The sequence below is a fragment of the Sinocyclocheilus anshuiensis genome, unplaced genomic scaffold, assembly GCF_001515605.1.
Source record: "Sinocyclocheilus anshuiensis isolate Anshui unplaced genomic scaffold, SAMN03320099.WGS_v1.1 scaffold161, whole genome shotgun sequence".
NCBI lineage: Eukaryota > Metazoa > Chordata > Actinopteri > Cypriniformes > Cyprinidae > Sinocyclocheilus > Sinocyclocheilus anshuiensis.
In genome coordinates this window covers 233,955-256,116 of record NW_015539832.1, presented here as the reverse complement: position 1 = coordinate 256,116, position 22,162 = coordinate 233,955, and the positions used below count along the sequence as shown (strand labels likewise).

Sequence of the window (22,162 nt, the reverse complement as noted above, 5' to 3'; positions counted from 1 at the left end):
GGAGCGACGAGACAAAAACATTAAAACCCATTACAAACGAGGTATTTGTTGCATACAGTGGGGAAATAATTATGGATTATAATGATTTAGGGGCTGTTCACTAAAAACGCTTACGCTCCGGAGGCGTCTGCCGTTGCTAAGCAACCATGACCTGCACTCTCCATGAAGACGCGGATCACTTGCAGTAGCTCTGCTACTAAATTTATTTAAAAATGGCTATCCCTGTACAGCTATGATCAGCTGTTTCTTCATCTTGGCTGAGCTTTCAATGTTGTTACAGAAAAGGATGAAGCTGATTGGTTGGTTCTTCTCACATGAACCGCGGTGCGCTTGCGGCATTCTGAAAAGTTGAAATGTTTTTATCTCGATGCGTCGCGGACGCGCCTGGAAAAAATGAGCGCGTTGCGACCGCGTCGCTTCCATTATGAGCGCGCCTGCCGCGCGTCTACAATGGGAATTAGTATATCTCTAAAGACACTATTAGGTTATGGGGTAATGCAATCAAGAATATATGGAGAATTGTTTAAGTATTTAAAAAAGACAAGATTAATGGAAAGAGTTTGAAGTTAGAGTTATATTAATATTATTATTATTATTATTATTTTCTTTTATCTATAATAGTTGAATAATTCATAGCTCAACCGTGTACGTTTCACACTCCAGATCAGTAGGTGGCGGACATGCACCTTTAACGTTGGTTTGCCAATCCGCCAAAAAACTCGAGAGAAGAAGAAGAAGAAGAAGAAGAAGAAGACGGCGTGCGTATAATAATGACGAGTGGGATAGAGGCATGGTACATGGATGAGTCCAGCGAGGACCAGAAGCTGCCTCACAGACTGAAGCCGAACCAGCCCGTGACTCTCAGACAGCTCGAGCAGATCGGAGTTTATTACTGGAAGGTTCGAGCAGAAATCACACACAATATTGCACACGCATCACGTGACACGAGCGTTATGCTTGCTGTGTATGAATGCAAACAGAGTCAAATATGCAAACATAGAATCATCTAAAAAAATATTGATCCACTTTCTATGAATGTTAAAGTACAACAACATATCTGACTAAACTTCAGCAATAACTGTTATGATCCACCTTTACAAAAACATGATTTTTTTTATGGTTGTCGTGGTAAACAGTTATTAGTATAAACATATTGGATGGCATTCAGACAGTTATGATGAACAATGCAATTATGCCCTGATAAGTTATTCCTTATTCACTTGAAATAAAATAAATTATTTAGAATATACAGAAAATGTAAAATTATAAAATTTTAGCTAGTTGTCAAGGCACCGTTTTCAATTAAAGTTTTTATTTATAATTTTATAATAAAAATCACAAAAACACAACAAAACTATTAAAACGTACTAGAAAGTGAAAATATAACATGTAAAAATAAAACCTAATTCAAAATATTAACAAAAATGAATAGTATTTTAGTGGCACTAAAATATGATTGCTTGTCAGTTTTCAAAGGTTTGGATTTTTTTCTCTTTTTTTTTAGTTAAATGCTGATATTTATGAAAATGACCCTGAACTGCAGAAGATCCGTGAAGAAAAGGGTTATTCCTATATGGATATCATAACGATTCACCCAGATAAACTTCCTGATTATGAGAATAAAGTAGGTTATGCATATTAACATGATTTAATTTGTATGAAATAAAAATCATTGTCAATTTATCAGTATATATTACACTTATTTTTGTAATGAAATCCATCTGTAAATCTGAAATTCATGCTTTCCAGGTGAAAATGTTCTATGAGGAGCATCTTCATCTTGACGATGAGATCCGTTATATACTGGACGGATCGTCTTACTTTGACGTGAGGGACAAAGATGACCGCTGGATCCGAATAGCTGTATCTAAAGGGGATCTTATCACACTGCCAGCGGGAATTTACCACAGATTCACCGTTGATGAAAGCGTATGTGTCTCAGAATTCACTGAACTAAAGCATTTCCATCCAATCATTTAGTAGACGGTGCTCCCCGGGCCTCCCACTGCTGCTCCAGGTGTGTGTGTGTGTGTGTGTGTGTGTGTGTTCGTGTTCACTACTGTGTGTGTGTGTGTGTGTGTGTGTGTGTGCGTGTTCACTACTGTGTGTGTGTGTGTGTGTGTGTGTGTGTTCGTGTGTGTGTGTGTGTGTGTGTGTGTGTGCGTGTTCACTACTGTGTGTGTGTGTGTGTGTGTGTGTGTGTTCGTGTGTGTGTGTGTGTGTGTGTGTGTGTGCGTGTTCACTACTGTGTGTGTGTGTGTGTGTGTGTGTGTGTTCGTGTGTGTGTGTGTGTGTGTGTGTGTGTGCGTGTTCACTACTGTGTGTGTGTGTGTGTGTGTGTGTGTGTTCGTGTGTGTGTGTGTGTGTGTGTGTGTGTGCGTGTTCACTACTGTGTGTGTGTGTGTGTGTGTGTGTGTGTTCGTGTGTGTGTGTGTGTGTGTGTGTGTGTGCGTGTTCACTACTGTGTGTGTGTGTGTGTGTGTGTGTGTGTTCGTGTGTGTGTGTGTGTGTGTGTGTGTGTGCGTGTTCACTACTGTGTGTGTGTGTGTGTGTGTGTGTGTGTTCGTGTGTGTGTGTGTGTGTGTGTGTGTGTGCGTGTTCACTACTGTGTGTGTGTGTGTGTGTGTGTGTGTGTTCGTGTGTGTGTGTGTGTGTGTGTGTGTGTGCGTGTTCACTACTGTGTGTGTGTGTGTGTGTGTGTGTGTGTTCGTGTGTGTGTGTGTGTGTGTGTGTGTGTGCGTGTTCACTACTGTGTGTGTGTGTGTGTGTGTGTGTGTGTTCGTGTGTGTGTGTGTGTGTGTGTGTGTGTGCGTGTTCACTACTGTGTGTGTGTGTGTGTGTGTGTGTGTGTTCGTGTGTGTGTGTGTGTGTGTGTGTGTGTGCGTGTTCACTACTGTGTGTGTGTGTGTGTGTGTGTGTGTGTTCGTGTGTGTGTGTGTGTGTGTGTGTGTGTGCGTGTTCACTACTGTGTGTGTGTGTGTGTGTGTGTGTGTGTTCGTGTGTGTGTGTGTGTGTGTGTGTGTGTGCGTGTTCACTACTGTGTGTGTGTGTGTGTGTGTGTGTGTGTTCGTGTGTGTGTGTGTGTGTGTGTGTGTGTGCGTGTTCACTACTGTGTGTGTGTGTGTGTGTGTGTGTGTGTTCGTGTGTGTGTGTGTGTGTGTGTGTGTGTGCGTGTTCACTACTGTGTGTGTGTGTGTGTGTGTGTGTGTGTTCGTGTGTGTGTGTGTGTGTGTGTGTGTGTGCGTGTTCACTACTGTGTGTGTGTGTGTGTGTGTGTGTGTGTTCGTGTGTGTGTGTGTGTGTGTGTGTGTGTGCGTGTTCACTACTGTGTGTGTGTGTGTGTGTGTGTGTGTGTTCGTGTGTGTGTGTGTGTGTGTGTGTGTGTGCGTGTTCACTACTGTGTGTGTGTGTGTGTGTGTGTGTGTGTTCGTGTGTGTGTGTGTGTGTGTGTGTGTGTGCGTGTTCACTACTGTGTGTGTGTGTGTGTGTGTGTGTGTGTTCGTGTGTGTGTGTGTGTGTGTGTGTGTGTGCGTGTTCACTACTGTGTGTGTGTGTGTGTGTGTGTGTGTGTTCGTGTGTGTGTGTGTGTGTGTGTGTGTGTGCGTGTTCACTACTGTGTGTGTGTGTGTGTGTGTGTGTGTGTTCGTGTGTGTGTGTGTGTGTGTGTGTGTGTGCGTGTTCACTACTGTGTGTGTGTGTGTGTGTGTGTGTGTGTTCGTGTGTGTGTGTGTGTGTGTGTGTGTGTGCGTGTTCACTACTGTGTGTGTGTGTGTGTGTGTGTGTGTGTTCGTGTGTGTGTGTGTGTGTGTGTGTGTGTGCGTGTTCACTACTGTGTGTGTGTGTGTGTGTTCACTACTGTCTGTGTGTGTGTGTGTGTGTGTGTTCACGTTCACTTGGATGGGTTAAATGCAGAGCACAGATTCCGGGTATGGGACACCATACTTGCTCACACGTCACTTCACTCACTCACTTATAGGAATAGTTCCCCCAAAAATGAAAATTTGCTAAAATGTCTTCACCCTCAGGTCATTCAATTTGGAGATGAGTTTGTTTCTTCATCAGATTTGGAGAAATGTAATCACTGTCTCAGCAATGGATGCTCTGCAGTGAATGGGTGCCGTTAGAATGAGAGTCCATCAATGAACATCTTGTGAAGTGAAAAGCTGCGTGTTTGTAAGAAAAGAAACATAATAACATAAGATCCATAATAACTCTTCCTCCAGTGAAAAAGTGGTCTGGTCTGAATCAGGAGAGAAATGATGAGTTTGTTTCTTCATCAGATTTGGAGAAATGTAGCATTGCATCAGTGTCTCAGCAATGGATGCTCTGCAGTGAATGGGTGCCGTTAGAATGAGAGTCCATCAATGAACATCTTGTGAAGTGAAAAGCTGCGTGTTTGTAAGAAAAGAAACATAATAACATAAGATCCATAATAACTCTTCCTCCAGTGAAAAAGTGGTCTGGTCTGAATCAGGAGAGAAATTTGCACAGATCAAGCACTGTTGTTTACAAGCTAAAACAAAACAGCTCTAAACAAATATGTGGCTGGATTTTGATGTGAGAGACAACAGGAGATGGACTTTATCACTGGAGGAAGCGTTATTGATGATTGATTATGGATTCCTATTTTAGCAACAGTTTGAAGTTAAAAAACGGCGTAATGATGGACTTGTTTCAGCGTTTGTCTTCTCAAGACATTAACTGATGGACTGGAGTGCTGTGGATTACTTGTGGATTATTGTGATGTTTTTATCAGATGTTTGGACTCTCATTCTGACGGCACCCATTCACTGCAGAGCATCCATTGCTGAGACAGTGACGCAATGCTACATTTCTCCAAATCTGATGAAGAAACAAACTCATCTACAAATTGAATGACCCGAGGGTGAGGACATGTTAGCAAACTTTCATTTTTGAATCAACCATTCCTTTAACTAAAACAGTGTTTTTCTTTTCTCTTCAGAACTACACTAAAGCCATGCGTCTGTTTGTCGGTGAACCAGTCTGGAAGGCGTATAACCGCCCAGCTGATGACTCTGACATCCGTAAAGCCTATGTGAACTCCCTGAGGTGCTCTTGAGACGCGTGATGGGATTGGTTTAGTGCTGCTGAATCACCGGATTGCTAATGTGCTCTTCATCAGATCAAACTCTGCAGTGCCTTTAACAAACACTCTTGACACGGGTTACAATCATGAGTACTAGATCTAATAAATCATTACTAATGATAAACACATGAGTATTTTGATAGTTATGACAATGCGTTGTAGTCCTGGAGGGCCGTGTGGATGGTGGTTGTTTAATGGACTCAGCATTAATTCATTACTTTCTATTAAAAGATGTAGGGAACCACTACAAACTGTTCAGTTTTCATGAATAAGACTAATTTGCATTATATATTTGTACTGATTATAATAAAGTGATACTGCAATGCAGCAACACTGAAAAACTGTCATATTAATGAAGACGTTAGGAAAAAGTAAGTAAATGGTCTGATTAAATGAAAACGTGTTTGTCTGTATGATCAGTAATATGCTTATAGTTTAGCATATAAGTGTTTGTTTTACTATTCATACCACAACAATAAATAAGCATGTCTTTATATAGAAATATTATGCTATTAATTAGCTTAAAAGAGACTGACTCCTAATTTGATGATCTAAAAGCATTTCACAGATTTCTTTGTTCATTGATTAAATAAAGCAATATTTTCTCTGCATCATAGTTGTGTGCCATGTTTTGTGAAGTTTTGAACATTTTGTGCAAACAGTCCAATGAAAATGTATAGGTTATAAAAAAATAAAACTTAAAATTACATATAAAGTACAGAAAAAGATATGGCACATATGAAAATGTGATATGGGGGCACTGAATGATTCAGAAAATATTCCAGCATTTACAGTATATATTATATACATACAGTATATACTATATTCCAGTTGTTAGCAAAAAATGTAAATTAGATTATTATAATGGTGGTTCTCACCAAATATAGTATACAGCCTCGTACATTATGCTAAATTTTATTGCGATCAGTCATCCAAAACGCATCTTATTAGCTGCTGGCTGCCATTTTTGTTGTTTTGTATGATTGATTTTTCATGGCTTGGTTAGCACTGAAGAAGAAATGCATTCAATTTAATTGACCTTGATCAAACTGTTGAGGAGTTGCTGCGCAGTTGATGGGCAGATTTTGACACAAATTGGTGTGCGTCCTCAGAATGACTTCTTGTGTATGCGCATCAAGTTTTGCTAAGTTTAGACATTGCATTGAGCAGATATAGGTTTATTAGTCAAAATGGGCGATGCCAGACGGTTTGATTGGATTATATCATTAAAACACTTTGATAAATCAGTTTTCTCAGCTTTTAGTCTTGATGGTCTTGGGATAATGTGTGCCAAGTTTCATGTGAATCGAACGAATAATCTAGGAGGAGTTCAAAAAAAGTAGCTTTTTAAAAAAATTATATAATGGCAGGAAAATGCCATTTTGAAATCAAATAATTGGCAAAAGAGTACAAAAACAACATAGTTCTCCTAAATATATGCCGCATTAATAAACCACCTCTCAACATCAGGTCAGGTTTTCACACATTTATTAACAAGATTTCCTTTTCTCATTGTCAGAAATACACAGTACAGTTATAATTAGCTTAGACTCTTTGAAAACAATCATTTAATGCATTAAAAAGCATTTCTCTTGATTCTCAAAATGCAGGTAACCTTAACCCTTTTTTCTGCTCTGAGCGGAGCAAATATCATTGAGTTGTCAAGTTAACTTTGGTCCTGTCTGTACATGGTAAGCACAACATACGTGAACTTGTAAAAGCTCCAAATGCGGAACAGTATTTTCACGCGTAATCATCCGTTAGCGTCCTGCGTGTTGGATGGTGGCGTCTCATACCAGCTTGAGGCACTGGACGTTGAAGCTGTCTCCCTCTCTACAGGCGGTGGCCTCCAGCAGAGCTTGTTTCTTCTGCGTGCTGCGCGAGGACTCCAGCTCGTACATGGTGGTGAGGTTGAACAGCACGCTCTCGTGCAGGTAGAGCGCCGGGTCCTTGTGCACCAGGCTCTCCAGCTGGCCCAGGGACTCCTTCAGCCTTCCCAAATACAGCAGACACACGGCTGCATTGTTGCTTGCCTGAAGAACAAAGTTGGCGTTGTTATCGCCGGCAGATTATCCAGTGCTGTTTGTCTGGCGGTACATCACTCGGTCAAGTGTTCAACTTACCACTGGGTTCTTGGGATCAAGTTTCAGGACGCTGGAGAAACACGTGTGCGCGTCTGCATAGTTATTCTGACTCAGATAAACAAAAGCCCTGTGGACAACATCACATTCAGCTTCAGGAGAACCACAGAAGCACATATACTACTTCTGAAAGAAGACTCTTATGCTCGTTAAGGATGCATTTATTTGATCAAAAATACAGTTTTATAGTAATTTATTTCTGTGATGCGCAGCTGAATTTTCAGCATCATTACTCCAGTCTTCAGTGTCACATGATCTTCAGAAATCATTCTAATATGCTGATTTGCTGCTCAAGAAACATTTCTGATTATTATCAATGTTGAAAACAGTCATGCTGCCCAATATTTTTGATGTTAATAAACCAAGATGCACAATACCAACAAAAGAAAAATAAATACAAACTTTTATTCAACGAGAGCACATTAAATTGATCAAAAGTGACAGGAAATACATTTTATATTAATGTATTAATATAAAAATATTTAAGTAGAATCATTTAAAATATTTATTTAAAATTCTTATATTTAAGTAAATATTGTTCATCGAATCCTGAAAAAGTAACATGATTTCCACAAAAATGTTAGGTTGAAAAAAAACAATGTTTTAAATATCAATAAGAAGAACAACCGTTATTAATAATTGAACAGAAATATCAACTGATAATAACTGAGCAGCAAATCAGCATATTAGAATGATTTCTGAGAATCATGTGACACTGAAGACTGGAGAAATGATGCTGAAAATTCAGCTGCGCATCACAGGAATAAATTATAATTTACAATATATTCACATAGAAAACAGGTATATTAAAATGTACAATTATTTCACAATATTACTGTTTTTACTGTATTTTTGTATCAAATTAATGCAGCCTCGATGAGCCTGAGAAGAGACACGTCTTTCAAAAACATAAAAAATAAATAAAAACAATCACCGTTATTCCAGCTTTTGACGGGCTGGAGTGTAAACAGATTGCATTAAACGACTTGACAGAGCAGAAATCAGCGTTCACCTGTTCATCAGCACTGAGGTGTCTTCATTAGGTGTTTCTCCCTTTGATTGACAGGCTTTCTCCACATCCTGAAAATACTTCTCAGCGGTTCTGATGTCTCCAATCTAATCATATGAACAAACAGAACGTTAATTATCGTCTGTGTGGAGATAAAACATGATGAGCGAAGCGGACTCTGATCCTCTTCAGAAACAAGCAACTCTGCAGAGCAAGGACAGCGTTCACTGGCTTTCCACTTACAGGTAAACATGGCATTTTTCAACCAAAAATGGGTCCAACGTGAAGGTTTAAAGCATTTTATTTTTGTTTTTCCCAGACCTTTGATGTGCCCTTGATGGACATAATTCTTAATTTCTCAAAATGACTGACTGCTTTTGGACAGTAGTGTGCATATAGCAGATGCATGCTAAAACCTAAAGCACAATTCTAAAGTTCAGAATTGTAAACTGTGTTTAGCTGTTGATGCACCTGTAGGAAAATGCGGCCCATTCCACTCAGCAGCTGCACGCTTTGCTCCGGCTCATACTCGATGATGGAGTGATACGTCTCCACGGCCAGCACATAGTCCTTCATGTCAAAGAGAAAATCAATGCTGTCATGATTACACACCATCTCATTGCTCCAAACCTGCGTTCTGTTGAAATATTTTTAATGACTGTCAAGCTCCAAAAGAACAAAAACACCATGACAGTACCATAAAATGCATATATGACTGTTAGGAACCTCTAGTGATTAATTCCACGATTCCTAAAGTCATATGATAGTTTTGTGTGAGGAACGGACCAAATGCATCATGTCAGTTTGAATTTGAATATTGCGGGATGAATGAGATTTGATAGCTGCAGTGGATAGTTAATCTCATTCAAAGCTGTAAATGACTTGAGAAGACTTAGAATATAGTTTATGAGGTGTATGAACTTCTGTTAAGAGCTTGACAGACGTGGTCACTGACAAGACCAAAAGTGAGTCAGATGTTAATAATAGGCATGCTAATAATAAGTGACTAGTTAATAGTAAGAATTGGTCCTTATACTAAAGTGTTAGTTTTTTATTTTTATTTCAAATTTAATTTTTCATACACACAACCATACATTGTACAACATGCAGTGAAATACTTTTTTATGTTTATTTTATAGAAAATAAATCAAAACATAAGTGATATATATTAACATAAATCAGGAATAGAATTGACAACAATTTAAGAATTTATAAAAACGTATAATTTGAAGTTTATTTAGATTGAATTTAATTACACTGCACCTTAAAACGAAGTGTAACCCATTTTTTACCCCCTTAAATCCCCAGGAGATCCAAGTATGACATTTATACAATATATATTTAAAAAAAAGGAAAAAAAAGATGCACTACAAGAAGGATTCAAGTTTGTGAGTTTCTTCGGTGTGAGTCTGCTAACTAATGTGTGTCACTACAGTCTTTGGCCAGCAGATGGCACTTGTTGAACATAATAACTTGCAAAAAACAGGTATTTCTTTAGCTACTGACAGTCTGGTATACTATAAAGATATAGTAGGCTATGTGTGCATACACACTATTTTACCAGTAGAACAGTAATCAGAAAAGCTATTTTCTCAGTAGGCACCTGCTTGAAGGAAAGCCTGTAATCTCTAACCCTAGAGTCTGTGCATGTGCACGGATATGATTCAGGTCAGATATGAAAGTGCGAGTGAGTATATGTCTGCTAGCTCTTCCACTCACGTACCTTCATCATTAGCAGACAGTTGGCCATGGAGTACATCACCCTGCTCAGACGTGACCTCCACAGCTGGATGGAGGCTGAAACACAGAGCAGAGAGAGAGAGAGAAAGACTGAGCAAATGGAATAGAATTGGAAATTGCAGTCTTTCCCTCCTTTTCCCGGCTCTAAACCATCAATTATTTGTCTGCTGGCGGGAATTATAGTGCAGGAGGAAAAGACACAGTGACAATCGCATTTATTTTCCTCCTCTGGCTCACTGTAGACCCCCATCAGCGAGCTGATCTGATCTCATATGTCTGTGTGTGTGTGTGAGAACAGACTTCAGCACATGTGTCTCAGTACTGATGCTGTGTGACCGCACAGACCGACAACATCACGCTTCCTCCACTCCTGCCACACAAATCAGAATTGTGAGAATATTCCAGAAAGCATACTAATTAAATGGGTCATGAACTGAGAAACCAAAATTCCCTTGATCTTTTGACATATAAGAGGTCATTGTTTTATAAAACCATCCTGTAAGTTTCAGAACTCAAAACTTTGTTGTTACTCTAAAAACAGCTGATACTGAAGGCAGTCTGTCAAAACAGCTTGTGGAATGTTCTACTCTATGATGTAATAGTGTGGATAATCACCGCCTCCACAGAAGATGATCAATGACTGCTTCTACATCGTTGCCTGTTTAGCCCCGCCCACCGATTCTACATCACCCAACTCTACATCATTGCCTGTTTAGCCCCACCCACCAATTCTTCGTCGTTACCTGTTTAGCCCCGCCCACCAATTCTACATCGTTGCCTGTTTAGCCCCACCCACCGATTCGACATCACTGCCTGTTTAGCCCCACCCACCGATTCAGCATCACTGCCTGTTTTGCCCCGCCCACCGATTCAACATCGTTGCCTGTTTAGCCCCGCCTACCGATTCTACATCACTGCCTGTTTTGCCCCACCTACCGATTCTACATCGCTGCCTGTTTAGCCCCACCCATCAATTCCACATCACTGCCTGTTTTTCTACATCGTTGCCTGTTTAGCCCCGCCTACCGATTCTACATCGTTGCCTGTTTTTCTACATCGTTGCCTGTTTAGCCCCGCCCACCAATTTGACATCACTGCCTGTTTTTCTACATCGTTGCCTGTTTAGCCCCGCCCACCGATTCGACATCACTGCCTGTTTTTCTACATTGTTGCCTGTTTAGCCCTGCCCACCGATTCTACATCGTTGCCTGTTTTGCCCCACCTACCGATTCGACATCACTGCCTGTTTAGCCCCGCCCACCGATTCTACATCAGTGCAGTTTTGCCGCGAATACCGATTCGATATCACGGCCTGTTTAGCCCCGCCCACCGATTTGACATCACTGCCTGTTTTGCCACGCCCACCGATTATACATCACTGCCTGCCCTGTCCACCGATTCTACATCACTGCCTGTTTAGCCCTGTCCACCGATTCTACATCACTGCCTGTTTAGCCCCGCCCACCGATTCGCACATGTAGTGTTTACGAGAGAGCCGAATGCGCAGGTCTATGCAGAAACCAAACGATGAAGATGACTCCAAAGACAACAAGACATTGCGCGGTGCCAAGCTGTGGAAAAACAATATTTGCGTTGCCTTCCTTCTGATCCCAACGTTAGGATAGAATGAATAAACGTTATTTTTAATTAACTTTATTTTATTATTATTTTTTTTACTTAATTTTACCGTGGATTCGTTTAGAAACAAGGCACAATTCGACGTAGGATTTTCAAAAAGATTGAAACTAAAAGACAATGCTGTGCGACTATATTGGATCCGACAGTAATGTCGCAACACACAAGTGTGAGTAACTGTTTTTATTACGTGATCACTATTGCTTTGTCTCTTCTTACAGATCATTTGGTTTGATTGTAATGAGTTATTTATGCGTTTTTGACCTAAATCACAGCAGCGTCCCATCTATGAGGAATGTAGGCTGTCAAACATACACAACTATTAGCCAATCACAGCAGTGGGCGTTACCTTCCGAGTCTACAATCCTCCACGCCTATTCAAACAGAGCGTTCTGATGAGGGGGTCAAAAACAGGACAGAAAATAACTTATTACTTCTAAATTATGATGCTTTTTGATGTAAAAATCTTAATAACATTATAAGTGGACCTCAGTAAACAGTACAAAATAATAATAAAAAAATAAAGGCAGTTCATGACCCCTTTAATTTTTTTGTATAATGTTCTCTGGCATCCACTTATAATGTTAACAAGAGTTTTGCATAAAAATACATAATTTAGAAGTAACGTTCCATTCGTCTGAACGTTCCATTTGGATGGGCGTGGCTCATTCTAGACTCAGAAGTAAATGCCCACTGCTACGATTGGCTAACGGTTTTGCATATATTTTAACACGCCTGTCATCATCACACATGGGGAATTGTTTTGAAAATGTTGAGAAATGGCAGCCAGTGAAATTCAATAATACATGTTTGAGCCAGAGTCTGATCCCGAATCAGAAAACAACAAACCTGCATCTCAAATGCCAAAGATACTATAGCCTGCGACAGCCTGGTAATTAATCATCTGTGTTTATATTTATTCTTTATGTATTTGTGAGGTAGTTAGCCTATTATATATTAGTATTTAACTGAAGTATTTACAGAGAGCTGTTTATGCCGCTATGTTGTTAACAACGTTTTATATTTCATTGATCGTGGCAAATAAAGTTTAGATACTTGGAGTTACTACAGTTATAGCTGACAAAGGATAAATTACACTGTTTCATGTAAACGAAGTATTCATGATAACCATGTCAAATCGTGCAGGTCTGTTTGACAGCCTACATAGATGGACACTGTAGTGATTTAGGTTAAAACCGTATCCACTTTATTTTTCCCGTGAGAGCAGACGCGATTTGTAAATTGAATGTGTCTGGCTTCCGGTGTCATTCGCATCCAGCTATTTTTAGCTGTACAGAACAGCTCGTTTTGCTGCTTGATATTGCAAACTGTTGTGTCTTACCATATTATTTGAATGTATTATCTTAATTACGAACACACTGGTTTGTAGAGCAAACAGTTTTACCATTTACCGCACTTTGTTATTCTTCTCGTTATTTCCCTACAGCGGCTAATGAACCGGATATCTCGCACACTCACAAAAAAAGGGCTTACTGTAAAAAAGCAATAGTGATACATGATTAAACATTGTAACTCACACTTGTGTTGCGACATTACTGCCGGATTCAATATAGTCAGCACAGCATCGTCTTTTAGTTTCAATCTCTCTGAAAATCCCGTGTGGAATTGTGTCTTGTTTAAAAACTAATCCACAGAAAAATGAAACGAAACGACCAGGTTGTTACTGACGTGATCTGGAACTTCATCCACTCTTTCCTAATGTTAGGATCAGAAGGAAGGTTTCTCCACTGTTAAAGAGGCTTTGATCTTCTTCTGCATGCAGGGGCGGGCTTTCGTCGCACTATGACGTCATAATGTGACACATACCAAAACGAGTCGAGAAGCAGATTGGCTTCAATATAAGCTGTTTTTAGACTAATGGGAAAGTTGTGAGTTCTGAAACTTACAGGAATGTTTGTATATGTCAAAAGATATGGATTTCTCAATTCATGACCCCTTTAAAAGTAGGACTGTTAACCAATCAACCCTGTCCAAATCATTTTTACTGGAATGGAACAGTTTGCTAAAACTGGACACATTTTTTAAAATCTGGTTTTTCATTGGTTTTGATACATCAGGCTTTTATGGTTCATATAGTACCATATACTGAGAATATAGAGCTCATACGTGAAGAACAGAAAACAGCTCCGCTTTATTCAAAGACACAAACTGAGCAAAAATATGCAATTTGGTGCAGATGATGATATTTATATGATGAAATTCTGATGCTTGTAATGTAAATCAATGAAATCTTTATAACATTATAGCAGATACTTTCATAAAATGATATAAATATTAGTCATCATCACTCTATATCTCCATTAATATGTCTTAGTAAGATGATATTTAAATGATCAAAACATAAAATGCAATGCAATCCAATGATGATAGAGAGATGAAGAAATAAACGCTCCTCAAAAGCCTGATGATATGCAACAGGTTTTTCAGCAACGTGTTGATCGTGTTGATCTTTTAATGTAACCAAATTATTTTCATGATATGTCCATCAAATTAATTGCAATTAACCACATATATCAATATATCTCTGAGATATTGATTAGAATTGCAGAATAACAATCTGAATAAAACATTTTCTACTGTGGTCACATTGTTTTTTTGGGTTTTGCCATTTTTTCAGCATACTAAATGGAGGACAGAAAATGATATTGATAATACTGAAAATGATATTAACTTGAACCTGAAGCACTCACAGCTCAGACAAAATTTGCACATTCAATGTTACAGGATTATAGGATGTATGTGGTCTATCTGAATCAGCCCTGCTCTGATGAACCCCTCTTCCTCATGCTGCCAGGGGGCAAACAGGAGCAATGAACAGCCACACAGAAAGGGCTCAGGGTGAGAGCTCTGCTACAGACGTCCCGCTGAAAGCACATCAGACCCACAGACGGCAGGGGGCTGCTGAAATCACACACTCTCCTCACAGCTATGCTGAAGCATGTATTTATCTCTGTCTTCACCAAAACAACATGTGAGGAAATCAATGGAGCATGCAAGACTTACAGACGCGTCAGCTATCAGCTCTGATGTCTCGCTCGAGACGGGATCTTGTGCTGCCATCTACGGCTCCTTCTCAGGGTGTTTTAGAGAGCAGACTCGCGGGACAGACAAAGCTTAGAGGCTCGAAATTTAAAGGCGATGGCAAATGGTGATGTTTAAAAATATATCGATTTTTCCATGGCCAATATATATTACAAATATATACTAAATATATACTGTGGACAGAAAGTAATTTTATTTTTCACACTGAAAATATATTTAATTGAAACAAAATGTCAATATATTACAAAATGTATTTCAAGGGGCAGGAAAGTAAATACCAATCTTAAAATACATTTTGCGTAAATGAAAAATGTGTCACGTATAAACACTAATATTTTAATTACATTAATTTATAAATACTAAAATAATTTATTTTCATTTAAGTTTAATAAAAATTCTTAATCATTAACCTAATGTTAATTTCAGCATATATTATTCAAATCTAAAGTATATCTTAGTATTATTTAATGGACCTGAGATAACATGAACTAACAATGAATCTTAAAAAAGATTAATAAATAATGTAACACACGTCTTGCTCATTATTTATTATTGAACTATATCTATTTTTATATTTAATATATTTAAAAAATGTTTTACATGGGATTTGACCTCAAACATACACGACGAGCACAGTTTTCTTTTTTGTGTTGATAATTTCCCTATTTTTGTCCTAATAGGAAGTCAGGGCATTGTCTCATGTTAGAAAGTATTTTAATATTAGAAAAAAATATATATTTTTTATGTCCGTGAGTGTAAGATGATCACTATTACAGTCTTTCCTCAACACAGATTTTAAGAAAGTTCTACGTCTATATGTGCAAATCTCTTTAAAAGTCTGTTCTGTAATTTAATCATCTTAATTGATATGAAATCTCACAAATAACTAGTTTGAAGGGTGATGACTTGAGGGTGAGTGAAAGGTGACAGATTTTCCATTCTGTCGGACTCAACAGCACTATGTGTTTGACCTGCACCAGCTACAGAGGAGAGATTTGAGCGGTCTGTACCGAGTCTGTTGTCCTGCGTGAGGTTCATCATACTCCCGTCCTCAGCTAAACCCTCCTGCAGGTTACTCAGGATCTGTGAAAGGACAGGAGCTGAAGTTTTACAGCACTAATTACAGCGAGGCTAATTCAATTTGTGAGCAGGTGCGGGCGCTGAGGTGTAAAGTTCAGGTCGGGGCCGCGCTCACCTTCTGACAGACGCTCTTTATTCTGTGGAGACGGTCCAGAGTTTCCTGATGCTTCTGCAGGTACTGAGGGAGCTCGGCGTGCAGAACACGCATGGAGAAGGGCACCATCGAGCCTAGACCATGCAAAAAAAAAAACACAGAGAGATATTAACACGATATCATGCATGCTCTTTCTCTTCTGTTTTTCTGTCAAGAAACACACTCCATGCTGGTGAAACGAGGGCTTTGATCATGCGCCTCTTTGATATCAGGACGGATCCTGTAACGCAGACCTGAGGATTGAAGATTTCACCTGACCAGCTGCATAAGGTTTTATATTATATATCTGCTTGAAATAAAGCTCTATTGGGTGATGGGCTGATTTTGAGAAAGAACTACACTTCCTGTCAAAAGTTTTTGAACAGTAAGATTTTTTATGTTTTTTAAAGATGTCTCCTTTGCTCACCAAGCCTGCATATTACATAACATATTAAATGTCTTTACTCTCACTATTGATTGATTTAATGCATCCTTTTTGAATAAAACTACTGATTTCTTTGAAAAAAAAAAAAAATCTTCTTGAACAGTATTGTATGGGTAGCTATTTCTCAACATCTTAACATCGCCTTACACATGAAATATAGTTAAATAACTCCAGAACTCTTACCTCTTCTTCCCGGGTAAACAGTCGGATAATATTCATAGTAGAGATTTGGATGATCCAGATTCCCGAAGGGCTCAAACTCCAGCTCTGCGTTCTGGAAAAGGTTGAGCTTCACCAGAAGAGAGAGACGCACAAACCACAGCTGTAGAGAGAAGAGAGAGCGGCCTGCTTCAACAAAACAGATCAACTCTTACTTCTTTCTGTAAGTGTATTTTAGCAGTTTTCTGGTCTGGGTGTATTACAGCATAACTCTTCTTTGCAGCAGTATGTGTGGAGCCACGTGAGGCTCCTAAAACACTGACACCAACCCTGCTTCAGGACACTTGTTGAATATAGTCTAATTCAAAGGTTGATCACTGATCCTATATATCCTCCAGAATTTCATCCCATTCACGTAAGCGGTTTATCTTTTGCACAAAATATAAAAATATAAATGCACAGAAATGTTGCAATTACAGCATCCATATTTTTTGCACTATATCGCACATCCACATGATTTATATCCACATTAGTTAGAATTATTTTCCTTAAATCATCGTATTTTACCGATCTCCTTGCTACGTTTCTGGACATTGATCGTGTTACTTACATTGCTGTCTATGGGAGGATCAGAGAGCTCTCAGATTTCATCAAAAATATCGTCATTTGTGTTCCGAAGATGAACAGAGGTCTTATGGGTTTGGAATGACATGAGGGTGAGTAATTAATGACAGAATTTTCATTTTGGGGTGGAGTAACCCTTTTTAATAATACCATTAAACATTATCTTGCAGGTTAACATGTAAATATAAAGAAGGCAATTATAATAGACAAGTGTATGTCGTGAACTAATAATTTAGAGAGATCTGCCAGCAGAATGGGTAGATTACTTACAAAATGTAATCTGCTACTGATTACAAATTACATGACGAAAATTGTAGTTAGTAACATAAATGTATGTAAAACAGACATTTATTCTGATTACTTCTTGATTGCTTTTGACCTAACTTGTTTACCGCATAGATTTGAATAGGATTATTTTGTTTGTTATTTATATAAAATACACAAGAGGTGTATTAAATCAAATTGTATGCATTAAACATTACATCAGCCCTCATTGAAGTATAACTGAAATGTGTTTGTCAGGAGTGTTTTAGAAATGCAATGTTGAGGAAACAATCATAAAAACAAATGTTTTTAGACTTGTTATATTAGAAAATCACCTTTGCATGATTCATTTAAATTCTCTCCTCTCATAAACTTTGCATCTGAAAGTGAAACTCCTTCAAATGCATATGCATAAAGATCAGCCACAAAAATAACTGTGCACATGCCCTTTCATCGCTAATGTTTCAATGTGTCTTTAGTAACTCCTGACAGAAGCTAAATCTGGCCCCGGTGTGGTAGTGCTTCTTCTCACCTGCAGGGAGTCAGTGGTGTGGTTGGTGGGCTGGCCGCTCTTGCCGTAGCCCTGGCCGTGAGCCGTCAGCAGTCTGCCCGTCAGGTCCACTGCTGCCCTCCAGTTCTTAGTGCTCTGTGAGCATACAAACAGGGGACAGCAACGTTTTACTCACATGTGGCATAGATCTGTTTTTTGGATGTCGGCAGTAGCTACATTTACATATACCCCAATAATCTGCTTTAATCATAATGATGACTAGATTGAAAAGTCTTCATGTAAACACCTCAATCGATTCGATTGATTTCGATCTGAATGAAATTTCGATCGGATTGAAAGGGGTTCGAAAATAACTAGCTCATTGCACATAAATGAGTCTTGTCTTGCCAAGACACGACAAGAGATTCAGCCAAAAGGCAGACATTTTTTAGCAAGGGTAGTGCCATATTAAATCTTGTTAACCCTTTAGTTTAGGAACCAATTTCAGACTATTAACTAGTTGCATATTACTAGTATATTGGCTGTTTATTAGTAGTTATAAAGCCCATATTAATGGCTTATTATGCATTAACATATTTTGGATCCCTTAATCTCTACCCCATACCCAAACATAACAACTACCTTACTAACTATGAATAAGCAGCAACGTATGAGTTTGAGGCAAAAGTCAGAGTTAATAGTGAGAATTGGACCTTATTAGTGATCTTAATTTCTCATAGATGTCATAGATATACATAGATATGTTCATGCTAATTAATGTAACATATTTCCATAACTCTATAAAACTTGAACAAATGTTTGAATACAATCTAGGATCTTTACTCAGTGCATGCCATTGTAAACACCGTAAGTCTGTAAATAGTGCATCAACAAAATTATTTTGTTGTACAGTAAAAAAAAAAAAAAAAAAAGCAACTGGGTGGAAAATATAATTAGAATAAAACACTAAAAAAAGGCAGAAGTTCCTATATAATGACAAGTTAACAAAAGGATTAATCATCTAATCAGAATTTTTTTTTTTATATTTTGGGGGTAAAAAAAAAAGTTAGCTTAATTGATCTTAATCGAAATTCACCGTTTGACTGCATGTAGTTTGTTGGTTACACTTCATGCAATCAAGTCTAACTTGGGATTTGAGCAGAGCACTGTAATTTGGCTCATGGTGTGCATGTCCCTTAGATGGGATGCTGTTTATTAGCACTGTTTTTCCATCTGTGTTCATTTCTCATCCTGAGCTGAGTCTCTCTTCTGCATTTTCATCGCCACTATAACCTCCTCTCACTTCTGCTTTCCTTCTTTTCTGCTCTCTCTCTCTTTTTTCTGTCAGAGACCCCAGAGCCTCTAAATCTTCATTAGAGCGGCAAATGAAGCCGAAAACCACTGGCAGGAAAACGGGCAAAAGCAGCAGCCGCCACTGAGATAAAACATAAGAGAAGTCAATGACAGGGGAAATGAGGGTCCTTCCTGATGTACTGCACACTCGGGGACTCTCTCTCACACACACACACACACACACACACACACACACAAGACAGATCAGACATTCTGCTGTTTTAAAGAGATCGGCCAACAAAACGAAAAACCTGCCATCATCCTCAAGTCATTCTAGACCTCTGTAGAACGCAACAGGACACATTTTCAATAGACATCTTTCACAGAGAGCTAAGATCAATCAATGAATTAAAAAGATCCTTCTCAAAAGACTCACAATAAGCTTTATGCCAAAAGTTGCATAAACAAACACGGTAAACAGGTCTCATTGTATCTGCTTGTTGGAGAAAGTGTTTACAGCAGTATAAACTGACCGCAATATCCATGGACTTTTGAAGTAATCAGCTAACCTACCTTTTTTTTTTTTTTTTTGCCATTTTATTCGATTTTAATATCCGAATGTTAGTGAGAATAATAATAAAAAAAAAAACTTTTAGATGTCAGTGTGTGATGGACATTGGTTATGCTCATCTTTGGTAGCTCCTTTGAAGGCATCTTGAGTAAAACAGCTCCATATTTAATGAAGCACATACAAAACAGAATACAAAACACATTTTTATTTTCCAGTAACTACCTGTAAGGATGTCAATATGATGCTATACAACAGATACACTCTTAGAAGAAAAGGTTCCATATAGAATCCCCAAAAAAAACTTTTTTCTAAGAGTGTACAAGATAATTATTTTAATGATAAACTTAAAGTCCACTCTGAAACTCATTATTATTCTGAACGCTTTCACCAAAGTCACCTTTACAGCAAGACTTTAATTGAAAGTAATTTACAATCACGCCGATGGCTCAGTGCTTTACACTCAGACATTCACTGATACTACAGATATTAAGTGAAGAATAATCACTAACCTGAAAGTGCTACAGAAACCCTGTTTGTCACGGTTTGGTTGTGGAAGGAAAGGGAGTTAAAGGGTGAGGATCTATTTGCATCTTTTTATCACAAAGACGCAGGAAGATGATGCATTTTTATTGTACTGTCCAGATTGAGGTATTTATTGTTTAAGGATCCGTGTTGTCAGTGTAAACATACCTTGAGTCCAAGACACATGTCCCCTTTTCAATTTGGCAACAAATCAAACTAAGTAAACATAGGAATCAATGGGAACTTCAAAGTGAAATTAAAATTGTTTTGAGATGGAACATCAGTAGTTCAGAATTAAGAATGGCTTTCAAACTCTACTTAAATGATGGAAAAAAGCCTACATACAAAATGAAAGCATCACATTTCATTTCAATAAACATGTACTCATTTGTACAGTATTAATTTGATACAGTGTAGCAGTAATGAACTGGCTGATGTTCTCATAAAATCTGATCTAAGTTCAGTAGTAAATTCTGTTCATTATATTGGCAGTAAGTCACAGCACACAATATTGACCCACACAGTCCCCTCATTTCTGGAGAAACAACTGACAACAACAACCATTTTCTGTTTCCTTGTTAGCTTTTCTGAGCACACAAAAGCGTCTGGCAGGAAAGAAGGCTGATCAGAGTCTGAGCAAATACAGACGCACCAGAAACCCGATCATAAAGAGGCAAGAATGCAGCAATGAGGTCAAACAACCAGCAAGACTAAAGAAGACTGTGCTAGACCCTGATGACCAGAGGTTAACCACTGAACGTTTAACCCATGCTAACCTATAGCACTTTCTACATGCTACAGAAAGCTGATGCTTTTGTTACATCGTTATCATCACCGATAGGATCTGTTACAGACAAATCTACTAATATGAAAATGAATGCTCACATATAGTCTGTGGTGGTAAACCATCAACTAAACACTCCACATGATCTGAAGGCCAGTGCTAATCTGAATGCAATGGGAAAACAAATGACCCAGCGGGCAAGCATCATCGCCCAAAGTCAGCAAGATCCAGGCTGAGTGATGGACTTTGTGATGCAGATGAATCAAGTAACAGCTAATTACTAATTAGCTTTGCCATGTTATAGAAAAAAAAGAATCCAGTATATTCCATAAATTCATGTTAAAATCAAATTCATTAAACTTATATTGGAGGAAAAAAACAATGCGGTCCATTTTAGGTCAATGACTTTCTTTGGATTCATTAGTTAATTTATTTATAAATGAAAATCATACTGATTTCAGACCCATCTTTCTGCGGCAGTTTGAGACAGTAAAGGAACATTACTATGGCGGCTCATTTGAACAGTTATAAGCTTTCACAGCTTGACTTCTCATCAACACATCAGATATTTAATGAATTGTTATTAAAATCAAGCAAGAAATGATGAAGTAATGAATAGTGGTCGACCGATATATCGGCCGATATTTGGCATTTTTCAAATATCGGCATGAGCCGATAAGTTTTTCTGCTTGGTTGATGTGTTCGAGGCGGGACTTTTATTTTGACGGCGCTGAGAATTAAGCTGTGTTTTACTCACCCCCGAGGCATCCTAGGTATATATCACTTTCTTCTTTCAGACGAATCCAGTCGGAGTTATATTAAATATTGTCTTTGATCTTTCAAGCTGTTTCATGGAACTCAACGGGTGTTGAATTCCTTCAGTCCAAAAGACGTGAAATAAAAAGCGCCCTTCCATAAGGCCTTCTGTAGCGAATCGATGCGTTTTTGTAAGAAAAATATAAATATTCAAAACGTAATAATCACTTTAATCTAGCTTGCGCTCACTGTTGTAAACTAAGCAGTTCCGGGGGAATGACGTTTGAGTTCAGCACTGCGCATGCGCCGCTCAGAAGCGGAAACGCAGCAGAGAGATCAAAACAAA

General features: G+C 38.5%; 2 protein-coding genes across 2 annotated transcripts in view; one reads left to right on the top strand and one right to left on the bottom strand.

The window, feature by feature from the left end:
- Positions 1 to 711: 711 nt before the first annotated feature.
- On the top strand, positions 712 to 5,339 carry adi1 (acireductone dioxygenase 1). The gene is made up of 4 exons (XM_016480450.1): positions 712 to 899; positions 1,505 to 1,624; positions 1,750 to 1,929; positions 4,964 to 5,339. Exons 1-4 carry the CDS (start codon positions 771 to 773, stop codon positions 5,078 to 5,080), a joined length of 546 nt encoding a protein of 181 aa, XP_016335936.1. The 5' UTR covers positions 712 to 770; the 3' UTR covers positions 5,081 to 5,339.
- Positions 5,340 to 6,572: 1,233 nt separating this feature from the next.
- Positions 6,573 to 22,162, bottom strand: part of LOC107684236 (trafficking protein particle complex subunit 12-like) — a 24,570-nt gene continuing 8,980 nt past the window's right edge. Inside the window, exons 4-12 of the mRNA XM_016480449.1 lie at positions 17,933 to 18,046; positions 16,537 to 16,675; positions 15,891 to 16,003; positions 15,706 to 15,778; positions 9,981 to 10,054; positions 8,729 to 8,827; positions 8,261 to 8,364; positions 7,231 to 7,318; positions 6,573 to 7,140 (exon numbers count right to left, since the gene is read on the bottom strand). Of these exons, the coding sequence (XP_016335935.1) occupies positions 6,898 to 7,140; positions 7,231 to 7,318; positions 8,261 to 8,364; positions 8,729 to 8,827; positions 9,981 to 10,054; positions 15,706 to 15,778; positions 15,891 to 16,003; positions 16,537 to 16,675; positions 17,933 to 18,046 (1,047 nt within the window). The 3' untranslated portion in view covers positions 6,573 to 6,897. The remainder of the gene's footprint in view (positions 7,141 to 7,230; positions 7,319 to 8,260; positions 8,365 to 8,728; positions 8,828 to 9,980; positions 10,055 to 15,705; positions 15,779 to 15,890; positions 16,004 to 16,536; positions 16,676 to 17,932; positions 18,047 to 22,162) is intronic.

Coding starts and splice junctions, on each gene's coding strand:
- adi1 (XM_016480450.1), top strand. CDS start 771: ATGACGAGTGGGATAGAGGCATGGTACATGGATGAGTCCAGCGAGGAC. Junction 1,625..1,749: donor TTCCTGATTATGAGAATAAA/GTAGGTTATGCA, acceptor CATGCTTTCCAG/GTGAAAATGTTCTATGAGGA. Junction 1,930..4,963: donor GATTCACCGTTGATGAAAGC/GTATGTGTCTCA, acceptor TTTTCTCTTCAG/AACTACACTAAAGCCATGCG.